The 20,128-nt window shown below is 35.3% G+C and overlaps 1 protein-coding gene across 1 annotated transcript; it reads left to right on the top strand.

Moving 5' to 3' along the window:
* Window positions 1-1,100: 1,100 nt before the first annotated feature.
* LOC113038381 (Y+L amino acid transporter 2) lies at window positions 1,101-17,046 on the top strand. The gene is made up of 10 exons (XM_026195747.1): window positions 1,101-1,447; window positions 5,896-6,416; window positions 8,892-9,017; window positions 9,260-9,404; window positions 10,294-10,417; window positions 10,500-10,603; window positions 10,694-10,790; window positions 14,368-14,517; window positions 14,598-14,781; window positions 15,884-17,046. The coding sequence occupies exons 2-10, from the start codon at window positions 5,897-5,899 to the stop codon at window positions 15,976-15,978; spliced, it is 1,545 nt and encodes a 514-aa protein (XP_026051532.1). The 5' UTR covers window positions 1,101-1,447; window position 5,896; the 3' UTR covers window positions 15,979-17,046.
* Window positions 17,047-20,128: the final 3,082 nt, after the last annotated feature.

Here is a 20,128-nt window from a genome sequence, read left to right as displayed (position 1 = left end):
TTACATTTATAATGTATTAAATTATGTCTTTTTAAAAATAGACGAAAAATAGATAATGCCTGAACCTCTTTTGTAAACGTTATTAGATGTGCGGTTACTGTACCTTTCTTCAATACCATTCAAAAGTTTGGGTAAGTACTTCTTAATTTTTATTATCAATATCAATTATTTGGTTAAATATAAATACGGTAATGTCTTCTAACCCACACAATCCTTCAGAAATTATTCTGATATTTTTATTTTTTGAAATGAATTGGATTTTTGTGGAAACATTGATAAATATAAAAATCTGGATCCTCTGAGTAATAAAATATCAAAAGAACAGCATTCATTTGATAAAGAAATCTTTTGTTACTTAAAAAAATACTTTACTCTCATTTTTGATCATTTTAATTAAAATTTTATTCAAAAAGAGAATACTTTTTGGGGTGGAGTATCCCTTTAAGGACAACGTCCACAGCTAGTAAAGGAGAAGGTGAACTCAGTTCTGCATTCGCGCATCTGAGACGCAACTCTCTGTATGCACACCGAACACAGCAATCGAGTACTCCTTTTCGAGTTTAATTCTTTTGCATATACTTTTGTTTGAACACTCTCAAATATCTTGAATGTTTTAATTGGGGCGGTTTAAAAACACATGCAAATGATAAGCATCGCTTAGGGCCCCACACAGCTGTAGGCCCCTATAATCATCACCACCTGTCACTAGCAACTGTCCTGGTCTCAGGCCTTAGCAGTTTGGTGAACCTGTTTAAAGCAAATCTCTTAAAAACTTCTATTGATGACATAAAAGTGTTTGTGAATACGGCCCTTGTTTCTTAATATGTCTTCTGTATTGTAACATTATGGGACGATTTTATCATCCGCCAGAAAGAAATGCCCTTGTGGAGTTTGATCATTGAATAAGTATCTCCTCAATAAGCTGCACGAGTTGAAGAGTCATTTCAGTCTTGCACAAACGAGTTGCGCAAGTTTAATACTTGAGGTCAGAGGGTTCATAGTAACAGTGCCTTAGTAAACACCTCTAATAATGGGCAAGCAGCCTGTCCTTAAACTGAGCTCGAGAGCCAGAGCTAGAACGGATCAGATAACAAAGACAAGCTTTAGTTCAACAGCGTTTTACTGAGCTACTTTAACTATCAATAGGGGTAGACAGGCGTTCTCTCTCTCTCTCTCTCTCTCTCTCTTTCTCTCTCTCTCTCTCTGAGTACAGACCTCTTAAAATAGACAGGGCAACTCAAGAAGCCATTTTGCCTCTGGTGGAAAAACATCATGGTCTGCGGTCAGGGATTGCGACAGCACTCATCCTGTTGACCTGTTACACCCTGTGACAGTCTTGCTTTCTTCAATCTGACCAGGATCACCATCACTCTGGAAACTTGTAGATCTCTGTAATCCACATTCTTTTCATTTTTTCCAACAGCATTCCCTTCTGACATGATTAAAGGTAAAGTACAAAAGTTTGCTTTTGGCACTACATTTAAAAATGTTAAATAGGAGCCCAAACGGTTGGCCCTACAGTGGCATTTCCATGGGTAAGTGAGGGTTGCCTGTTGGTAAATTATCTAAATTTGAGGCGATTTCTGATATTATTTTGTTATTATAAATAGAAAAATGTAATTACCTTCAAAATAATTGTAACAGAGTGCTCAAGACAACATCAAATACAGGAATATTGGTGACAAAAATAGACTCCTAAAACAATGGTCTTTAATGTAGTTTATTGGTAACTTTAGTTTAGGGACCAATTCTCAGTATTAAATATTAAATTTACATTTTATTAAATTTAAATAGCTTATTAGCTATTATGGTCACACTTTATTTTAAGATCCAATTCTCACTATTAACTAACCATTAACTATGACTTTTGCCTCAGTTAACTCCTAATTTGCTGCTTATTATTAGTTTATAAGGTAGTTGTTAAATTTAGGGTATTGGGTAGGATTATGGATGTTGTGCATTATATGTACTTTATAAGCACTAATAAACCACCATTATGTTAATAATATGCATGATAATAAGCAACTAGTTATCTGTGAGAATTGGACCCTTTACTACAGTGTCACCGCTATTACTAGCATATTTATTAGTTTTAATAAAACATGCTTTATTCTGCATGACCATATTTTAGATCCCTAATTCACCTATATACCTAAACTTAACAACTACTGCACTAACTATTAATATAAAACATATTAGGAGTTTATTGAGGAAAAATAATAATAGGCAATAGTTAGTTAATAGTGAGAACTGTTCCCCAAACTAAAGTGTGAAATTGACTAATATATCATTGAAATCAAAAGTTGCGTCAGTTAATATCTAATGAACCTGAGCTGAATGAACTAACAGTAAATAGTTGTATTTGTATTAGCATTATCAAAAATAAATAAATAATGTAACAAATTCAGAGTTGTCAAGTAATGAAGTACAAATACTTCGTTACCTTACTTAAGTAGACATTTTGGGTATCTATACTTTGCTTGAGTAATTATTTTTCAGCCGACTTTTTACTTCTACTCCTTACATTTTCACCTAAGTATCTGTACATTCTACTCCTTATATTTTAAAAATAGGTTCATTACTGCTTTTTCATTCTGGCTTGTCATCATTAAAAAAAAAAAAAAAAATTAACTTATCCAGATAAATCGCGCCATCTGCATGGAGTGAATTTGATTGTGGTTGGATGAGAAGTATAAACATATACCATTCCGACACCCTATTGGTTTGTAAAACTTAATTGTAAACCTTTCATGATTATGAGGTTTTTAACTGACTAAAGATATGATAACTGACTAAATATATTTGAATGTTTGATAGACTTGACGTCATTACGTCATTGCCAATGACGTCATTACGTTAAGCATAAAGAACCGGTGAAGCATCTTTCTTTCAACTGGTTTTTTTAATTGAACCACCCGAAAGAACCGGTTCGAGGAAAAGAACCGAACTTCCCATCACTACCCTTAGCACATATATACGCATACTTAAATTGTACTTATTTAAATATACCTTATTTAATCATACGTACTTTATACATACACTACTGTGCAAAAGTCTTAGTCACGTTAGTATTTTCACCTAAAAGAATGGTGTTCGGTCTGTTATTTCTATATTTTGCTGTAGTGTGTCAGTAGAAAATATCAGTTTACATTTCCAAACATTCATTTTGCCGTTGTCAGACTGCTTGCGCATTCAAAATCACACTAGATTATTATTAAAATTAATGGCAAACTGATATTTCCTTCCTTCCTACTTTATAAAGAATGAGCATACAGTCATTCACAGAACTAATTAAAGACAGTGACAAACAGCAGTCAACTTAACTAAATATCGGAGATACAGTAGAAACATTATGTGTGGTTTTGTATTAAATAATTACCCAGATTGTGAAATATATTCATTAGCCTTAGATTAAGGAAAGCACAGATTGAGAAATGAGAGCGTCCAAGGTGAAATCTATGGATTTATTTTAAATATTTGTAATGTTATTTAATGTTATCCATAGTTTTTTTTTTTTGTGGCTCTTTTTTTTTAAGTATCGGTTCAAACACCAGTACCATTTTAGAAGTATCGAAATGGCACCGGACCGTACTTAAAAGTTATTATTTCTCACTACTGGCTCATTTAACAAATGGGTGCTTTCTCTTCATCCTCCGCAAATTAAGCTTCTGTAGGTAGTTCGGTAGTGACTTTTGAATAAATTAGCATTTGCGATTGACAATGTTGTGATAAGTAGTCTATACCAACTTTGTAACTCGTTAATCCACTCGTTAATCTGGAATATTTTGCATGTAATATGTTTGGGGACTTTACAGTAACGTCCCATTAGTTAATGTAAGTTAATGCATTAACTAACACTGAGCGATATGTTTGTTACTGTACATTATATCTTAAACTTTGCTAATGTTAATAAACATACATATTACTGATCTAAGATATAACTGTTCTTTGTTAGTTCATTCAGCTCAGGTCCATTAAATAATATTATCAGAGACAACTTTTGATTTTAATAATGCATTAGTAAATGTTAATATTAATATATCATAAATAAATTCTGCAGAAATATTTTTCACTGTTAGTGCTGAATAATGTAACTAATATTAACAGATGGAATCTTATCGTAAAGTGTTACCAATATTTAAAGGCACAATATGTATTTTTTGCCGCTGGAGGGCGTGTATTAAAAATAAAGAGATAAAGGCGTAGCTGTTTCATCATTATACATACATTTGCAGGTTCATTTATAATCTTACTCTGTGTAGTCGTCGCCGATCTATTAAAACGCACAAACACATTAAAGTCTTCTACAAAACGAAACCAGAAATCGAAGGGTTATGACATCATTGACAGGCGACACCATGACACTATGGACATGGTCCGTGTCACTAGTTAAAATTGCTTATTTCTCTGGATTTGAACATTCATCAACATATTTGAGATTTATGTAAGTACACAAATCAGCAAAATACATAACACTGTTTTTGGGGTATTTTAATCAAGCAATCTTACATATTGTGCTTTCAGTGCCAATCACAAATTTGTTCCATTCTAAATGTGGTAACAATTAATATAGACCGATATGAAGACAAAATGTTGTTCTCAAAGTAATTTTGCATTGTGCAAATTAATAAGAAACAACAGTCGAAACAATGCTGTATCTGGGTTGTTAATGCTAAACAAAACCACCATAAACAATCAAAATTGTGTTTAAAGGGGGGGGGGGGGTGAAATGCTCGTTTTTACTCAATCTCCTGTTAATCTTGGGTACCTATAGAGTACTGCATCCTTCATATCTCCAAAAAGTCTTTAGTTTTATTATATTTATAAGAGATAAATAGTCTGTGCCGATTTCTTTCGGAAAAACACAAGCGTCTGGAGGCGTGACGTGTGGGTGGAGCTAAAGAATCACGAGCGCGAGTAGGCTTTTGCGTTGAGAGCGTTTGGAAGTTGTGACATTACCGTGAGGAAAAAAAACCATCATCCAAAACAAACCATGGCTTACAGTCAGATTCAGCCGTTTATTTATGATCCAGAATCAGATCCCGAGGCTGAAACTGAACGAGAGCAGCAACAGCAATAACTACAGCAGGACGTCTCTTTGTGGTATGTTACGTTATTGAAACTGTATATATTTGCTTAGCGGTTTTGGAAAATGACTAAGTTCCACTTTATGTCGTCTTTTTTTTTTTAAAGGTGTACAAGGTTTACTTGATGTGCTTACGCGCCGATAGTTAAGTTAACAACACAGAGATATTTGAAGCAGTTTTACTCACCGCCTGCGGTTCCAACACACGATCGTGAACCTTTTTCGTTGGGACTGCATTATCCTTAAGAAATAAACGATACGCAAATCCGGCGTCAAACTGGGCCTTGTTTGTAAAACAAGCATCTTCGAAATGCAGGGGAACAAATAAAAACACTTGCACAACTCTGTTGATGCTTTGTAAAAATAAACTCCATCCACTGGTCCCTTAATGCTGTTTTTTTTTTTTTTTTTGGTCATCTGAGCAGGGTTGTCTTGCCCTGGCAACCAAAAACACACTTCTTTTGTGACAATTCGCGACGCTCTCACTCTGATCAGTGAATGTCTCTTCTCTTCCGGCAGAAGTGCCTCAGGACCCATATAAGGAAATTCCGCTTCATTTAACGTCACACAGACCCATACTTTGAAAAAAACTTTCCGAAACTTGTGACAAACCGGAAGGAGTATTTTTGGAACAAAAATATTACTTTAAACGTACAACTTAATTTTTGAAACTTTGTCCATGTTTAGCATGGGAATCCAACTCTTTAACAGTGTAAAAAAAGTATGCATGAAATAGCATTTCACCCCCCCTTTAACGAGTTGTACCAGTAATTACAAATGTAATAACTGTTGACTTCTTGTGTCTTCAGCATGAAGAAACTGATGTCTTTAGGCCAAAAACTCTGTCCGGGGTCACGGAGAGACCTGGACGTAAAGAAACCGGCTGGAGCCTGCAATGGTCTAGACCCGCCGGAGGAGAAGATGATCATGAGGAGGGAGATTTCTCTCACTAATGGCATCTGCTTAATTGTGGGCAACATGATTGGCTCAGGCATTTTTGTGTCGCCCAAGGGTGTGCTGATGCACAGCGCCTCCTACGGCCTTTCGCTGGTCATCTGGGCTCTCGGTGGCATCTTTTCTGTGTTTGGTGCACTGTGTTATGCAGAACTTGGAACCACTATTACAAAATCTGGCGCTAGTTACGTGTACATCCTGGAGGCTTTTGGGGGTTTCCTTGCTTTCATTCGTCTGTGGACGTCCATCCTGCTGGTCGAGCCGGCTAGCCAGGCGGTCATCTCGCTGACGTTTGCCAACTACCTGGTGGAAGCGTTCTACCCAACCTGTCAGCCTCCGTACGATGCTGTGAGGCTGATAGCAGCGGCTTGTCTCTGTGAGTCCTCAGTGTGAAAGTCTTGTCTGCTTTTTCAGTATTGAAGAGCAATACTGCCTTTTTAATCTTTCATCAGCCACCTCTGAAACGACTTCCCTTTTCGGCTGGTTTCTGTTAGTCATTGTGTGAGATCCTGTCACCCCAAAGCCATTGTATTTCCTGAGACAAATTTTTCTTATCAAATTCAGTGCCTGATTAGAAATGATATAAAATGACTTTATCATGTATTTTTTCTTAATTACAAAAAATGAATTTGTCATTTAAGTTACATGTAACATTAGGCTATATGCCTAAAGCTAAACGTTTTCAAATTAAACATTTCACTTTGTGTGTTTTCAGTTAGCTTAGCTTATTAGCTTAGCATAACATTTAGTCCTTAAGAATGTCTTGACTGGGATACTTTACCCCAAAAAGGATCATTTTTATTTACTTACCCTCATGTTATTGCAAAACAATTTGTCTGTTAAACGCAAAAGAAGATATTTTGAGAAATGTGTCAAAGTTTATTGTTCATACAATGCACGTCAGTGGGCTTCAGTGTTGTTTGGTAGCCAGTGTTCTTCAAAATATCTTCTTTTGTGTTTTACAGAAGAATGAAGGTCATTCAGGTTTGGAACAACTTGAGAGTGAATAAATGATGACATAACTTTCACGTTTAGGTGAACTAACATTTAGCTAATGTTTTAGCTAAGCTTTTTTATTCAGGCATTGAGGAAGAGGGATAGGCTCGAGAACAGCACCTTAAATATGTCATTTAGACAAAAAATGAATAATTCTTTATTACAGATGACATGATATTATTATTGTAGATGCTATGTCAGTGATTTTATTTCTTTATTTCATGAGTGTGTGAGAAATATCTTCTGCTGTCTTTCACATCACAGCACACGAAACCTTTTTTTTCTTCACTTTACTAAATTTCATATATACTGCAGATCATTCTGTGTAAAATGGCATTCAAAACCCATTGCATTTCCCTATGTAATGACGAAAAGAAAAAGAAAAAACCTGAAAAGTGGCTGTTTCATGCCACAATTAACCAACACGGCTAAGTTATTACATTAAAAGAAAGATTATGAAGTTATTTTAGTTTCATTTAGAATAATGTGCACTAATGAATCATCAACCACTGATTTCTAAAGAGATGTAGGCCAACTATTGCAGGTCTGACGATTGCAGACACTGGTATTTGGGTGAAAGATCAACAACAACACATCCTTTACAAAGAAGTGATGGTACCATGGTACAGCCATGCTATATTAATCTGATACTAATGATTAGTTTCACACATCATTATGTGTACATTGCACTCCAAGGTTTTTCAAATGATAACATGGTTTCAATATAACACAGATTCAAAAAGACGTTCTTTTGTTGGTGTACATTCATTTGCAATGGCTTTTTTTTTTTATCTACAAAACTAGGTCTATTTAAATGCTTATTTTTGTTCAAGTATTCTAAAGCAAATCGAGTTTGGGCAATGTAAAAGCGAAACAGATGAATGTTACACTTTTCTCAGTTTTGCCTGATTTTCACTTTTGCCTGGTGTAATACACGAGACAGACGAGGTGTTTTTGTCTCTCTTTTCTTCTCAGCAGCTGTTGCCTTCACACAGTTTCTAGTCAGAGTTAAATGTGTTCTCAGAAGGCAGGGACATGATCCACCGGTGCATGAGGACAGACTGTAACAACACACACACCATTCACATGCTAACTGAGATCGGACCTGGCCCTTACCAAGAATAGGGTACAAAAACAAAAACTAGTCATTTGTTTCTTTTTGTCAAATATCAATGCTTATTGCTTAGCTTTCCGAAAATGTAGATTATCAGATTCACAGATCAAACAATTGTTATTAAATATATATTATACATTATCAACTGAGTAACGTTATTGTAGCAATTTAGAAAATCCTTCTTTTGTCAAACAATTCTGCTGTACAACAGGGCTATGCATAAAAATGTGGAACAAAGCTAAACTTTACATTCTTGATAATGATTTTTACCACAAAACACTGAATACAGATTAATCCGTGAGATAATTTTCCATGATAACCTTCCATTTTATAATGTTGAATTGTTGCATGTTGTCAAAAAGGTCAAACTCACTATTTTAAATGACAATACAGTGTTTTGAATGGCCTACTTTCATGCTATATTAATCATTTGTTGTCATTATATATATATATATATATATATATATATATATATATATATATATATATATATATATATATATATATATATATATATATATATATATATATATATATAATCAGGACACTATAATGTACTATATTCATGGAAAGTGTCTGCTGTGGTTTTTGAGAAAATAAGAGCAACAATAAGAACCAACCTTATATGTAATATCTTGCGAGTCATCTTTTGACTAAAACATTAATGTTAAACCTTCTGATATTCACACTGGTGATGTCCATATGTATTTAATGTGTTCCTCCTTATTTATCTTTCCTCAGGTATCCTGATCTTCATAAACTGTGCTTATGTGAAGTGGGGCACTTTGGTTCAAGATGTTTTCACATACGCCAAGATCATGTCTCTACTCCTCGTCATCACAATGGGCATCATTAAGATAATTAATGGTAAAAATAATTTCTGGAGGATCCTGATAGGGTTTATAGGTGGATTTATTACAGTAATTAAGAGGAATTGAGATTGCATGAACAAGGAAGTAACTATTAATCATAGTTCAGGTTGCACCTACGCAGGCTTTGTTGTATGAAAAGACTCATGGCTAATTAACTAGGGATCTCAGTGGTTCTTGTACTGCTCAACCATATAATGTTCTCTCTGTGTTTCTCATACTTCCTTATGTGCACCACAGGAGAAACGAAGAACTTCATTAATGCATTCGAGGGTTCCTCCACGGAGGCGGGCAGCATTGCCCTGGCTCTTTATTCAGCTCTGTTCTCCTACTCCGGCTGGGACACGCTCAACTTTGTTACTGAGGAGATCAAGAACCCTGAGAGGTATCAGAATAACAATTTGTTCCACATTTAAATGGATATTTTGTTCTTCAGTAATTGTGCATCTAGGTATAAAAATCACATGCTCCTGGTGGCCTTAGAACCCAGACATTTAAACCAATAATATGACTCTACAAATACATTTTTGTGAGTAACTATAAATAAAATAAAAATGACGTAATGATAAAATTTAGCCTGGCAAATTAGAGGTCTGAAATATGATTGCGTGTAGCCTAAGGAATCTGAATCTGGTGATTTTTTAAAAATATTTTTTTCTTCATAAATAAATATGCAAATTGTACAAAATTAAAAATGAATGAGACCCAGGGCTTCATTTCCAAAATGAATAATCATTTTAAATGATTCAATAAACCATACATAAAATCATTCACTTGCTTCATTCCTGACTGAATCAGACGTTTAACAAATAGGTTGAATGAATGATTCAATGACTCACTCAGTAGAATTCAGCTGTCGCCACCTACTGGCCTTTTTACTCTCATATTATTTTGTCATCATTTTATTTATATGTTAACTTTTGAATTAAAACAGTACTCTCATAACATTTTTCAAGCAGCAACTGCAGTATAATTTCACACCCTCTGCGCTGCATTAAAAATAATTGTAAAAATTACATTAAAAATATGTTTTCATTAACTAAAACTAAACCAATAAACAATATAATATAACTAAATATAGCTAAATATAGCTAACTAGAATATAACTAAAGACTAAGACTTAAAATTGCAAAATAGCTGACAGAATTAATACTAATTAACAGAGATTTTGTTCCGCCACCACTAGCATATTTCAGACTTGATTGTGTTTCTCTTTAAGCATATACATTAGCATTTATCCTAAGCATTTAATCTTTCTCCTTAATCATTCATAGGAACCTTCCTATCGCTATAGCCATCTCCATGCCAATAGTGACAGTCATCTACATACTGACCAACGTGGCATACTACGCTGTTCTGGACATGCCTTCTTTCATGGGTAGTGATGCAGTGGCTGTAGTAAGGATTTTTCTGATTATGAAATATCTAATATTTAGTCTTTATAAGTTTATTCTATATCAGTCTGTGTCCCCATCTGTAGACATTTGGAAATCAGGTGCTGGGCCCCATTAGCTGGATCGTTCCCATCGCCGTGGCCATGTCTTGCTATGGAGGACTCAATGCCTCCATCATTGCTGCCTCCAGGTAAACCTATCTCTTGTCAGTTAAAACAACAAGGAGGATGGTAAAGTCGTGATATGTGCATATAGTAAAGGTTGCATTTTTTCATGTTAGGTTGTTTTTTGTGGGGGCAAGAGAAGGCCACCTTCCCATCAGCTTAAGTCTGATCCACGCTGAGCGCTACACTCCTGTCCCTGCACTCCTCTTCAATGTAAGGCTCTTGATTTTTTCTACAATTATCAGTATGCACATTATTTGAACTAGATTATCCATGATAATTTGATACTACAATGTATTAAACATGACATGGGGTTCACAACCCATTTTACTTCTGTATTATTGTGTATTTCTGTGGGGAAAAGTCCCTGAATCAGGGTTCTGCTTGGTGAAACTTCATTAACTTTGCAAATCTATTGTTTTGAACAGGCACGTGCACAGGTAGGGCTCAACCTGTGCAGAGCACATGCCCTTTTTGCCCTTACACTCCGAAGTGCCCTTTTTTTTGGTGTTTTTTTTTTTTTTAATCAATGCTATTGGTCACCCTTTACGTCTGTCTGTCTGTTTTACAAATATTTATCAAATGAAAGTTCTTAAAACGAGCTTGTGTAAATCTTATTCGATCCTCAAGCTGTCAGTAAGCTGATAACTCCGCCCCCTCTATATTCATTGAATCAACTGAAGTTCCACAGCAGCCGCACAGTAGATAACAGCTGAGCTGAACAAAGTTTTGCGAAGGGTAAATACATATCTTGTTGTTTGAATAAGTACTACTAAACACTATGTCTATAAAGGCTCATATTTTATTTATTGGTTGTCTGACTGACTCACTGACTGAGACACGTGGGACGTCGCCTGAGAGAGAGGGCTAGCATTTGCCATCTAGTCATAGCCAATACATAGCCAACACTTAAATAACCTGTGCATACAGTTGCATTTCATGAATAATAAAATTCGATTTTGGCCAAATGAATTTTACCACAGGAAAAACTGAGCGCTCTGTCTATATAACTAGTTTGTAACCTGTAGATGAAAATTTAATGTGATCCCGGCAGCGGCAGGCGGCGTCGCCGTTTTAATGACAGACAAATTTTTTTTTTTACATTTGCACACATTCGCTGCTGGTCAAAAACTATATATTGATAAGTAATACAACAACATATAATTTGTTTTTATCATCGGAAAAACCATAACAGGTGCGCCCTCCGCTGTTTCATACTGGAACTTACACAAAGCGACTACTGATCCTTGTCACCTAGATAACATATATTTTTAAGAAATTTCTTCTTTGATTTATGATTGCTGATACACTTAATTTATTAACATTTAGGCTAATCATGTTATGGTATACTCTCCATGGTTTTACTACAGTAATTTAGTAGTAACAAATTTTTTTTTTTTTTACTGAAGATCACTGTGAAAATCTTCACACTATTTTTATTTCTTTTTTCATTGCTGGCTTATTTTAGGGAAAGTGTAGTGAATAAGAGACCTTCAAGAGACCAACATCCCTGGTCCACCACAGTATAAATGTTTGCCAGGCAGGCGGATACATGTTGGATATGTTATAGTAACGGTATGGCTATAGTTTCTTATAATCTGGAATTGAGTTGGACATAATTACTTAAATTATATTTCAAAAATGTTTGTCAAATACTTGACTCATTGCTCACCTTCCCCTCTTCTCAATGTCATTCATAATCATGTTAACCAAATAATACAAATTAGCTTATAAAACCAAACAGAATAGCTAAAAAAGAGAATATATATATTTTTTTCTTTGCAAAGTTCATAAAAAAGTGCATAAAGTTCAATAAAAAAAGATTTTGGTTTCTGTTTGGTTATAAGCTAATTTGTATTATTTGGTTAACATGTTTATGTATGAGTCAAGTATTTTTTTCTCTATAAATGCAATTTTTAAAAAAGAGGGAGTACACAAGAGCTGTCGTAATTGGGTTAAAAGAAGCCCTTAAAACCCTGTTTATCTATATTATCTAATTATCTAATATTATTATTATGGTTGTTATTAATCGTGAATAAATCTAAAGCTTTCGAGACTATTATTTTGTGTTAATGAATTTGTCATGAAGATTTGACCATTTCTTCCTTTTATGCAGGCTTACTAAATAATCTTGATATAAAAAGGGGGAGGGGGGTGCCCTTTTTCAGTTTCAGCACATGCCCCTCAAAAGGTCTGTGCACGGCCCTGGTTTTGAACCAACTATCAAGTCGTGTTATTTCAGAAAGCAAGGCTTTAAGTCATTGACTGTTTCAAAAACGTTCCAAAATGTCAACAGTTCGCCATTAGCAGTGTTCTCAGTGAACCCATGAAGCAGTATGTATCTATATGGGTTTTTACCAGATCTCAGTGCTATTTTACTAATTTGTAGACATTTTTAAAGAAATATTTGTATACTGTATTTTTCGGACTATAAGTCGCACCTGAGTATAAGTCGCATCAGTCTAAAAATATGTCATGACGAGGAAAAAAACATATATAAGTAGCACTGGACTATAAGTCGCATTTATTTAGAACCAAGAACCAAGAGAAAACATTACCGTCTCCAGCCGCGAGAGGGCGCTCTATGTCTTCAGTGGTAGACTACAGGAGCACTGAGCATCATAGAGCGCCCCCTCGCGGCTGTAGATGGTAATGTTTTCTCTTGGTCAATATCTCTCAGTTCATGTCAAATTAATTTTGATAAATAAGTCGCACCTGACTATAAGTCGCAGGACCAGCCAAACTATGAAAAAAGTGTGACTTATAGTCCGGAAAATACGGTAATAATAGTTTTTTTTTTTTTGGGCACCAGCAGAATTATTTTAGAAAGTAATTGATTAAGAGTTTTGCAAAGCTCCATTTCTTCCATCACTACTGGTTATGTCATTTTATCATTTTATTTTTAAATATTTAAATTCACTTAGTATGAAAAAATTGTCATAATTCAGTTTCACGTTGCTTTCAGGCCTTTTTATTGCCTTGAAAATTAAACAGTCTGTATTTCTAATGCTGTATGTTTAACGATACACTCAGTCATTTGTTGTTCATGTTGTGGCTTTGACTTAATGCGCGGTCACATTAGCGAAATCTCAGCATAATTTTGCATTGTCAATAGCACGGAGATGTAGCCTATGAAGCACTGCTCACACAGGAGTTGCTTTCAAACCATAGACTGTATAAAAACATGGACATAGTGTCCATGATGTCACCTGTAGGTTGTGGGCGGAGCCAGCAGTCGCCATCTTGGCAGCGCATCATCGTGTATCACTCCCTGATAATCTAAACTGGCAAAAGAGGCAGGGTGTGGGTGGAGCTGGTTGCTGAAACCACGCCCACCTTGCGGTGTCACTCAAGTGGCCACACCCTTAATTATGCAGAACTTTAAGGCTTAATATTATTTAAACCGTTATAAAAAAAAAAATTCACCCCCTCACAGTTGTCATGAAGGGCAGAATTAGCTATATAGACCAATTTTTGTACCAGGCTGTAAACATATTTTTTCTGTTAAAATTAGTATATTCTGTGAACGAACATGTAACCACAGAAGTCATATGATCTTTCATTAGATGATCTGCTCCACATATAGAAATAGAATTTATTGGGCTACTGAAATGAGTGGAGTGAGTGGAAGTCATTTAAAACATTTTTATAACAAGTGCTACTCATTTCTTTTATTAAATGAATTAATGTGTAAATGGCTGCTATTATGATTGCCTGCCGCCTTTGTGTTTGAAATAAGCCAGGTATCTAAGTGGGCATTGATAAGCACTGGATTTGTGTCTGTTTGTAGTGCATGATGGGTCTGATCTTCCTGTGTGTGGAGGATGTGTTTCAACTCATCAACTACTTCAGCTTCAGTTACTGGCTGTATGTGGGCCTGTCTGTGGCCGGACTCATTTACCTGCGCATCACTCAGCCTGACAGACACAGGCCGGTCAAGGTAACTGGATCCATGCACATCTGACTATTACATGGTGTCTGAATAACACTCTGTCTTGACTCTGTCTTTTTCTCCATTAGCTCACATTGTTCTTTCCCTTCGTCTACTGCCTGTGCAGTGTGTTCCTCGTGATTGTTCCTCTGTACAGCGACACCATTAACTCTCTCATAGGAGTTTCCATCGCACTGTCTGGGGTGCCGGTTTATTACCTGTGTATCTACTTGCCCGCAGAGAAACGTCCAAAATGGATTGGTAAACTAAATGGTGAGAATGATATTATACATTTATTGATATAAGAGGAAAAAATATAATTAATTAAGCTGCAAATTTCCTGATGTCAGATATGAATGCATTTAAAGTTATAATGACCAACATTTAGGTTGAGAAGGTTTAGGTGTTGGTTCCCTGATCGATGTAAATGGATTTTACCAGTTTGACCTTTTGTTTCACAAAAACAGTAAATGCATGGCGTAAATTTAGGTTTACAGAGTTATAAAGGCATTGCAGAAAAAATACCCTGTTCAACTGAAGGGGTCAGAGAGAGTAAAATGCTCTTTAAAAAAATCGGTATTTTGCCACATGAAATACTAATATCTCATAGGATATATTATGTATTTATTTATTTTTCATATGAAAAAGCAGCAATTTCATGAATTGTAATTGTAAGTGTCAGGGAGAGTAACATGAAACTTCTTAGTAATACCTTACAGGAATTTTTATTTTATTTTATTACAGGAATATACATTGAAAGTCTTGATTTGTAATCGTCAGAGTCAGAGAGAGTAAAATGGTCATAAAAAATGAAGACTTAGGCAACAGCAACAACAAAAAACATACTAATATTTCACAAGAATTTAATTTATTTGATTTTAACTGTAGTGTGAAGAAGCAGTGAAAAGAAACATGTCAGCTCTTTTATAGGGGATAAACTGGTCTCCTCTTTTCCTTTTCTTTTTTTTTCTTCTTTTTTTCATTTGGTCATGTGGTGAAAGCATTATAACCATAGCAGCTACCATTTCACCACAACAAACATGTGACAATTATTCATGCAAGTTCACAGTTCTGCTTAATTTATTCTGTGAATCAAGCCGAGGAGTGGATAGATGTTTTCTTTTGGTATGAAGGAGGACCTCAAATTCAGACTGAGAAATGTTTTATGAGATAAAGTTACATACAAAACCAGAACTAGACACAAAATGTTCTAGTTAATAAGCTTAAAATAATGAGGTTCATTCTTAAAATAAGAAAATAAAATTCCAGTGGGATGGGGCAGGTAAAATGATAGGTAAATGTATATTTTATTTAGTGTAACTCCATTGCTCCTGTTTTCTCCAGCCTGTGTCTCTCTTTCTTTTCTCCATGACAGATGCTGTCACCAAATACACTCAGATCATGTGCTGCTGCTGCTTGACTGACCTGGACGTGGAGCCAGAGAAGTTGGCAGAACCAAAGACTCAATAACTATTTCAAGAGGATGTGCCTGGAGCATGGATTCCATCTCTCAGAAAAAAAGACAAACTGTTTATCAAAAGCAAATACCTCATGGATTTATAGAGTATATCTCATAGAGATCAAATTCTGACGATATCTCCAAGATATCTTTTTTGCTCAGTTTAACTGAATAGCAAGAATACTGTGTGTAATTTATCGTACTGGTGTGTTTCATCACTGTTCGCCTTTTTTTATTTCATTTACTCTGTCAAGGTCTAAATGAAGTTTGTACGCCACTGATTTAAAAAGACTGTACTTAAAGGTACTGGAAGAACTACACTGAACTACTTTTTAGTTTCAGACTTGGAAGGAAAACAGGGCCTCGGAGCTGAATGTACAGGCAAACTGTACAACATATCTCATCTCAGCCTTTTTGGGACTACAGTATAGACTCATGGGACTTTTTTGCAAAAGAAAATGCACATTTCTTTTTTGAACTGTTTGTCAGATGCAGTAAAAATGGAAGAATATTCTATTTGTGATTTGTGAAATTCAAAGATGAGTGATTTTGTCATTTTGATATGTGCACTTTTTTCTGTATGATAACTACACTTGGTTGGCTGTCTAGTTGATGTTTTTTATTCACTTGAAAAAAAAAGAGAAGAAAACAGGAAGTATCGCTTAGACGTCACTGAATATGTCTTGGGTGTTTGTGTAATTTAAAACTTATTAGAAAGTTAGCTTTGATTTGCTTTTCTGCAATCTTAATGGATAATCCTGGGATAGTTTTAAATATGTGTGATTGATGGGCCATGACTTAGGGATTTTTCCAGATGGCTAAAGCTAAAAATAACGAAACTATGACAGTCTGGGAGCTCCAGTGTCAGATGTCCGGGTGATGATTGCGAGAGATGCCTTTAGCCTCTGACGCACAACATGAGACAACCAAACATTTTATGAAATCATTAGATCTCATTTCATCTGTCTCACACCTTTTATCCATTTATCTTGCTTTACAATTATCCATTTAGTTAAATTTGACTATATATATATATAAATATTTCTTAGCTTTAAAATAAAAATATATTTTCATTTTGATTATCTGTTTTGACATGCAAACAACTATAGTCTGTGATTTGCAATTGACATTTAATATATGCCCATCGCAGCCTGTTTATTTAGAAGCACTCTTGTTTTTTGTTGGAATCTGGTTTCATACATTTACATTTAGTCATTTAGCAGATGCTTTTATCCAAAGCGAAAAAGACAAATGAGGACAATAGAAGCAATCAAAAACCAACAAAAGAGCAACATGTAAGTGCAAATGACAGGTCTCGGACGCAGTACACATAGCAAGGTATACATATATATAAATAGAAAGCTAGTGTCAGAGTTTTTTTATATATATATAAAAATAAGTAGGGAAAGTGAAATAAAGATGGAACAGATGCTTTTAGTCGTTTCTTTACTCTGCTGCTCTGATTGAGTTGGGCAGGTCATTCCACCAGGAGGGGACATTTAATGAAAAAGTCAGTGAAAGTGATTTTGAGAATGCACAATAATGCGTCGTTCACTTGCAGAACGCAAGCTTCTAGAGGGCACATAAGTCTGAAGTAATGAATTTAAGTAAAGGGGTGCAGAGCCAGAGGTGGTTTTGTATGCAAACATCAATGCCTTGATTTTCATGCGAGCAGCTATAGGTAGCTAGTGCAAATTACTGAACAGAGGTGTGACGTGCATTCTTTTTGGCTCATTAAAGATTAATCTTGATAGAGCTGGCTGGAAGACCTGCCAAGAGAGCATTGCAATAGCAGCTAGACAGAGCTTGAACAGGGAGCAAATCTGCAGGATTGGACAGTTTTAGCAATGTGGTCTGAGAAAGTCAGCTGATCATCCGTCATAACTCCAACTTTTCGAGCTGTTTTCGAAGGCGTTATGGTTGATGTGCCTAACTGGATGGTGAAATTTTGATAAAGTGATGGGTTTGTTAAAACCACAAGCAGTTCTGTCTTATCCAGGTTGAGTTGAAGGTGATGGTCTGTCATCCAACAAGAAATTTATATTGGACAAACTGAGATGCGAGCAGCAATCGTCGGATTATCAGGTTGGAATTAGAGGTAGAGTTGAGTGTCAACAGCATAGCAGTTATATGAAAAGCCATGTTTCTGAATGACAGAACCTAGAGATGCCATGTAGACAGAGAAGAGAAGTGGTCCAAGAACTGAGCCCTGAGGCACCCCAGTAGTTAGTAGTTCATACAATGATTGAAATAAATGTAAATCAAAGGATGTGTCAAAGCAGAGCTGAAATGCTGATTTTACAATGTGTCATGGAAAGTAAAAAAGAAACCCACTTAGCTTCATGCAGCCCTATGACATACTATGACATCAACATACTTAGTCATTTGATTAAAACTAATCCTCACCTCAAGATCATTTCAAACAGTTCTGTTTTCTAAAAAGTTTTTTTAAATATTACTGTAAACTGAATTATTATTTAACATTATTTATTTTCAGAAATGTGACTGTTAAGGGATGAGAATGAACCAAACTTTAGTAGTTTGAATACAGTAGGGCAACCAACATCAATGTTAATACATAATTAATGTATCTTTTTAATGACATGTGGCCTGTCTGCCCTTTCGAAAAGCATCTGTTAATTTTATATAGTCTTGATGAATCCTGTCACAAATGGGGGAAGAAGTCTGTTAGCATTCCCATTCTTCTGAAGATTTGTCTGGTGAAAACAGCTCTCCCATCCCCTGCTGGAAGATACTGTAACTACACAAAGGTCCAAAAAACATCTGTTTGTATGTTTGCATCTCTATTGGAAGATAATTGAACTGAGCTGGACAATGACATCAAACTGAAAAATGTACTCTTACTGTTCTTGTCTTTTTAAAGCTGCTTTACTGCAAAATATAATTTTTGCTTTCATTATTGACACTATTTTCCTGCATGACACTGTAAAGCTGCTTTGAAACAATCTGTATTGTATAAAGTGTTAATTAAATAAAGGTGACTTGACTTGACTGATGACAGTTGTTAAAAGTAGTCGTATACACTATACATTTTTGAAAGCAACATCTATGGGGCTTTAATTACTAATAAATTACCAGTGCCAGATTTTGGGGAGGAGTCTTTAGTTTGGAATGTAACTAAGTGTGCCTGAATATATATATTTATATATATATTCATTCTGCATATATATTTTGTCATATATATATATATATATATATATATATATATATATATATATGCAGTGAAATGATAGTACTTACGTGAATGTAACTTTTCTTTGTGGCTAATAATAAACTGTGATCAAACTTTTGCAATTAATGAAACAGTTTTTAAAAACATATTGTTGAAATATAGCGTACAACTGGGCTAAAGGCACACCTTATGTAAAAATCAAGTCAAGTTAAAGTCGTTGAGCTTTATTGTCATTCGACTACATGTGGGGACATACAGTGGAATGAAATGTGTCTCACAGGAACACAGTGCTTCATAAATACAGACATACAACAATTAAGTAAAACAATATAAACATATACACAACTAACCTAATGACAATTTTTGATTATAAATATACTATATGCAGATGTTTGCCTACACATAAACTAAAAAATAACAACTATGAATGCTTCACATAATACTGTACGTGTGCAAAGAGAAACATCGTCTAACAGTGCAAGATGATTTGTAGTACATAAGCATGTAAACATATTACTGAGTCTTTTTAATGATTTTGTACACACAGCAGTGTGTGAAAAAGTGTCTAGTGCACATAGAGGAGAGTGTGTTACCACAGGTGGTTTGTACAGCCCCACACACCTGTGTGTAGCACAATTCGAATTGCACAAAAAAAGAAAGTTTCAGACAGTTTTTCTGTGATATGGTAAGGTTGGTGGGTGTTTGGGGGGAAGTTTCAGAGGAGGGCTGGGTGATTTGAGTTCAGGGCTCTCACAGCCTGGAGGAAAAAAGCAGCGTGAAGAGCAGTGGGCTGAGCACACAGCCTTGTGGAGCACCTGTGATCAGTGTGGTTCTGCTAGAGGTGTTGTGGCCGACACAGACTGACTGAGGTCATCTGGTTAGAAAGTCCAGGATCCGATTACCGAGGGAAGTATTTAGGCCCAGCAGGTTTAGTTTATTAAATGTGCTTTTCACTACACTCATTATGT

Source organism: Carassius auratus, chromosome 2, assembly GCF_003368295.1.
Source record: "Carassius auratus strain Wakin chromosome 2, ASM336829v1, whole genome shotgun sequence".
In the NCBI taxonomy this organism is placed as follows: Eukaryota; Metazoa; Chordata; class Actinopteri; order Cypriniformes; family Cyprinidae; genus Carassius; species Carassius auratus.
This window is presented reverse-complemented; position numbering and strand designations above follow the sequence as displayed.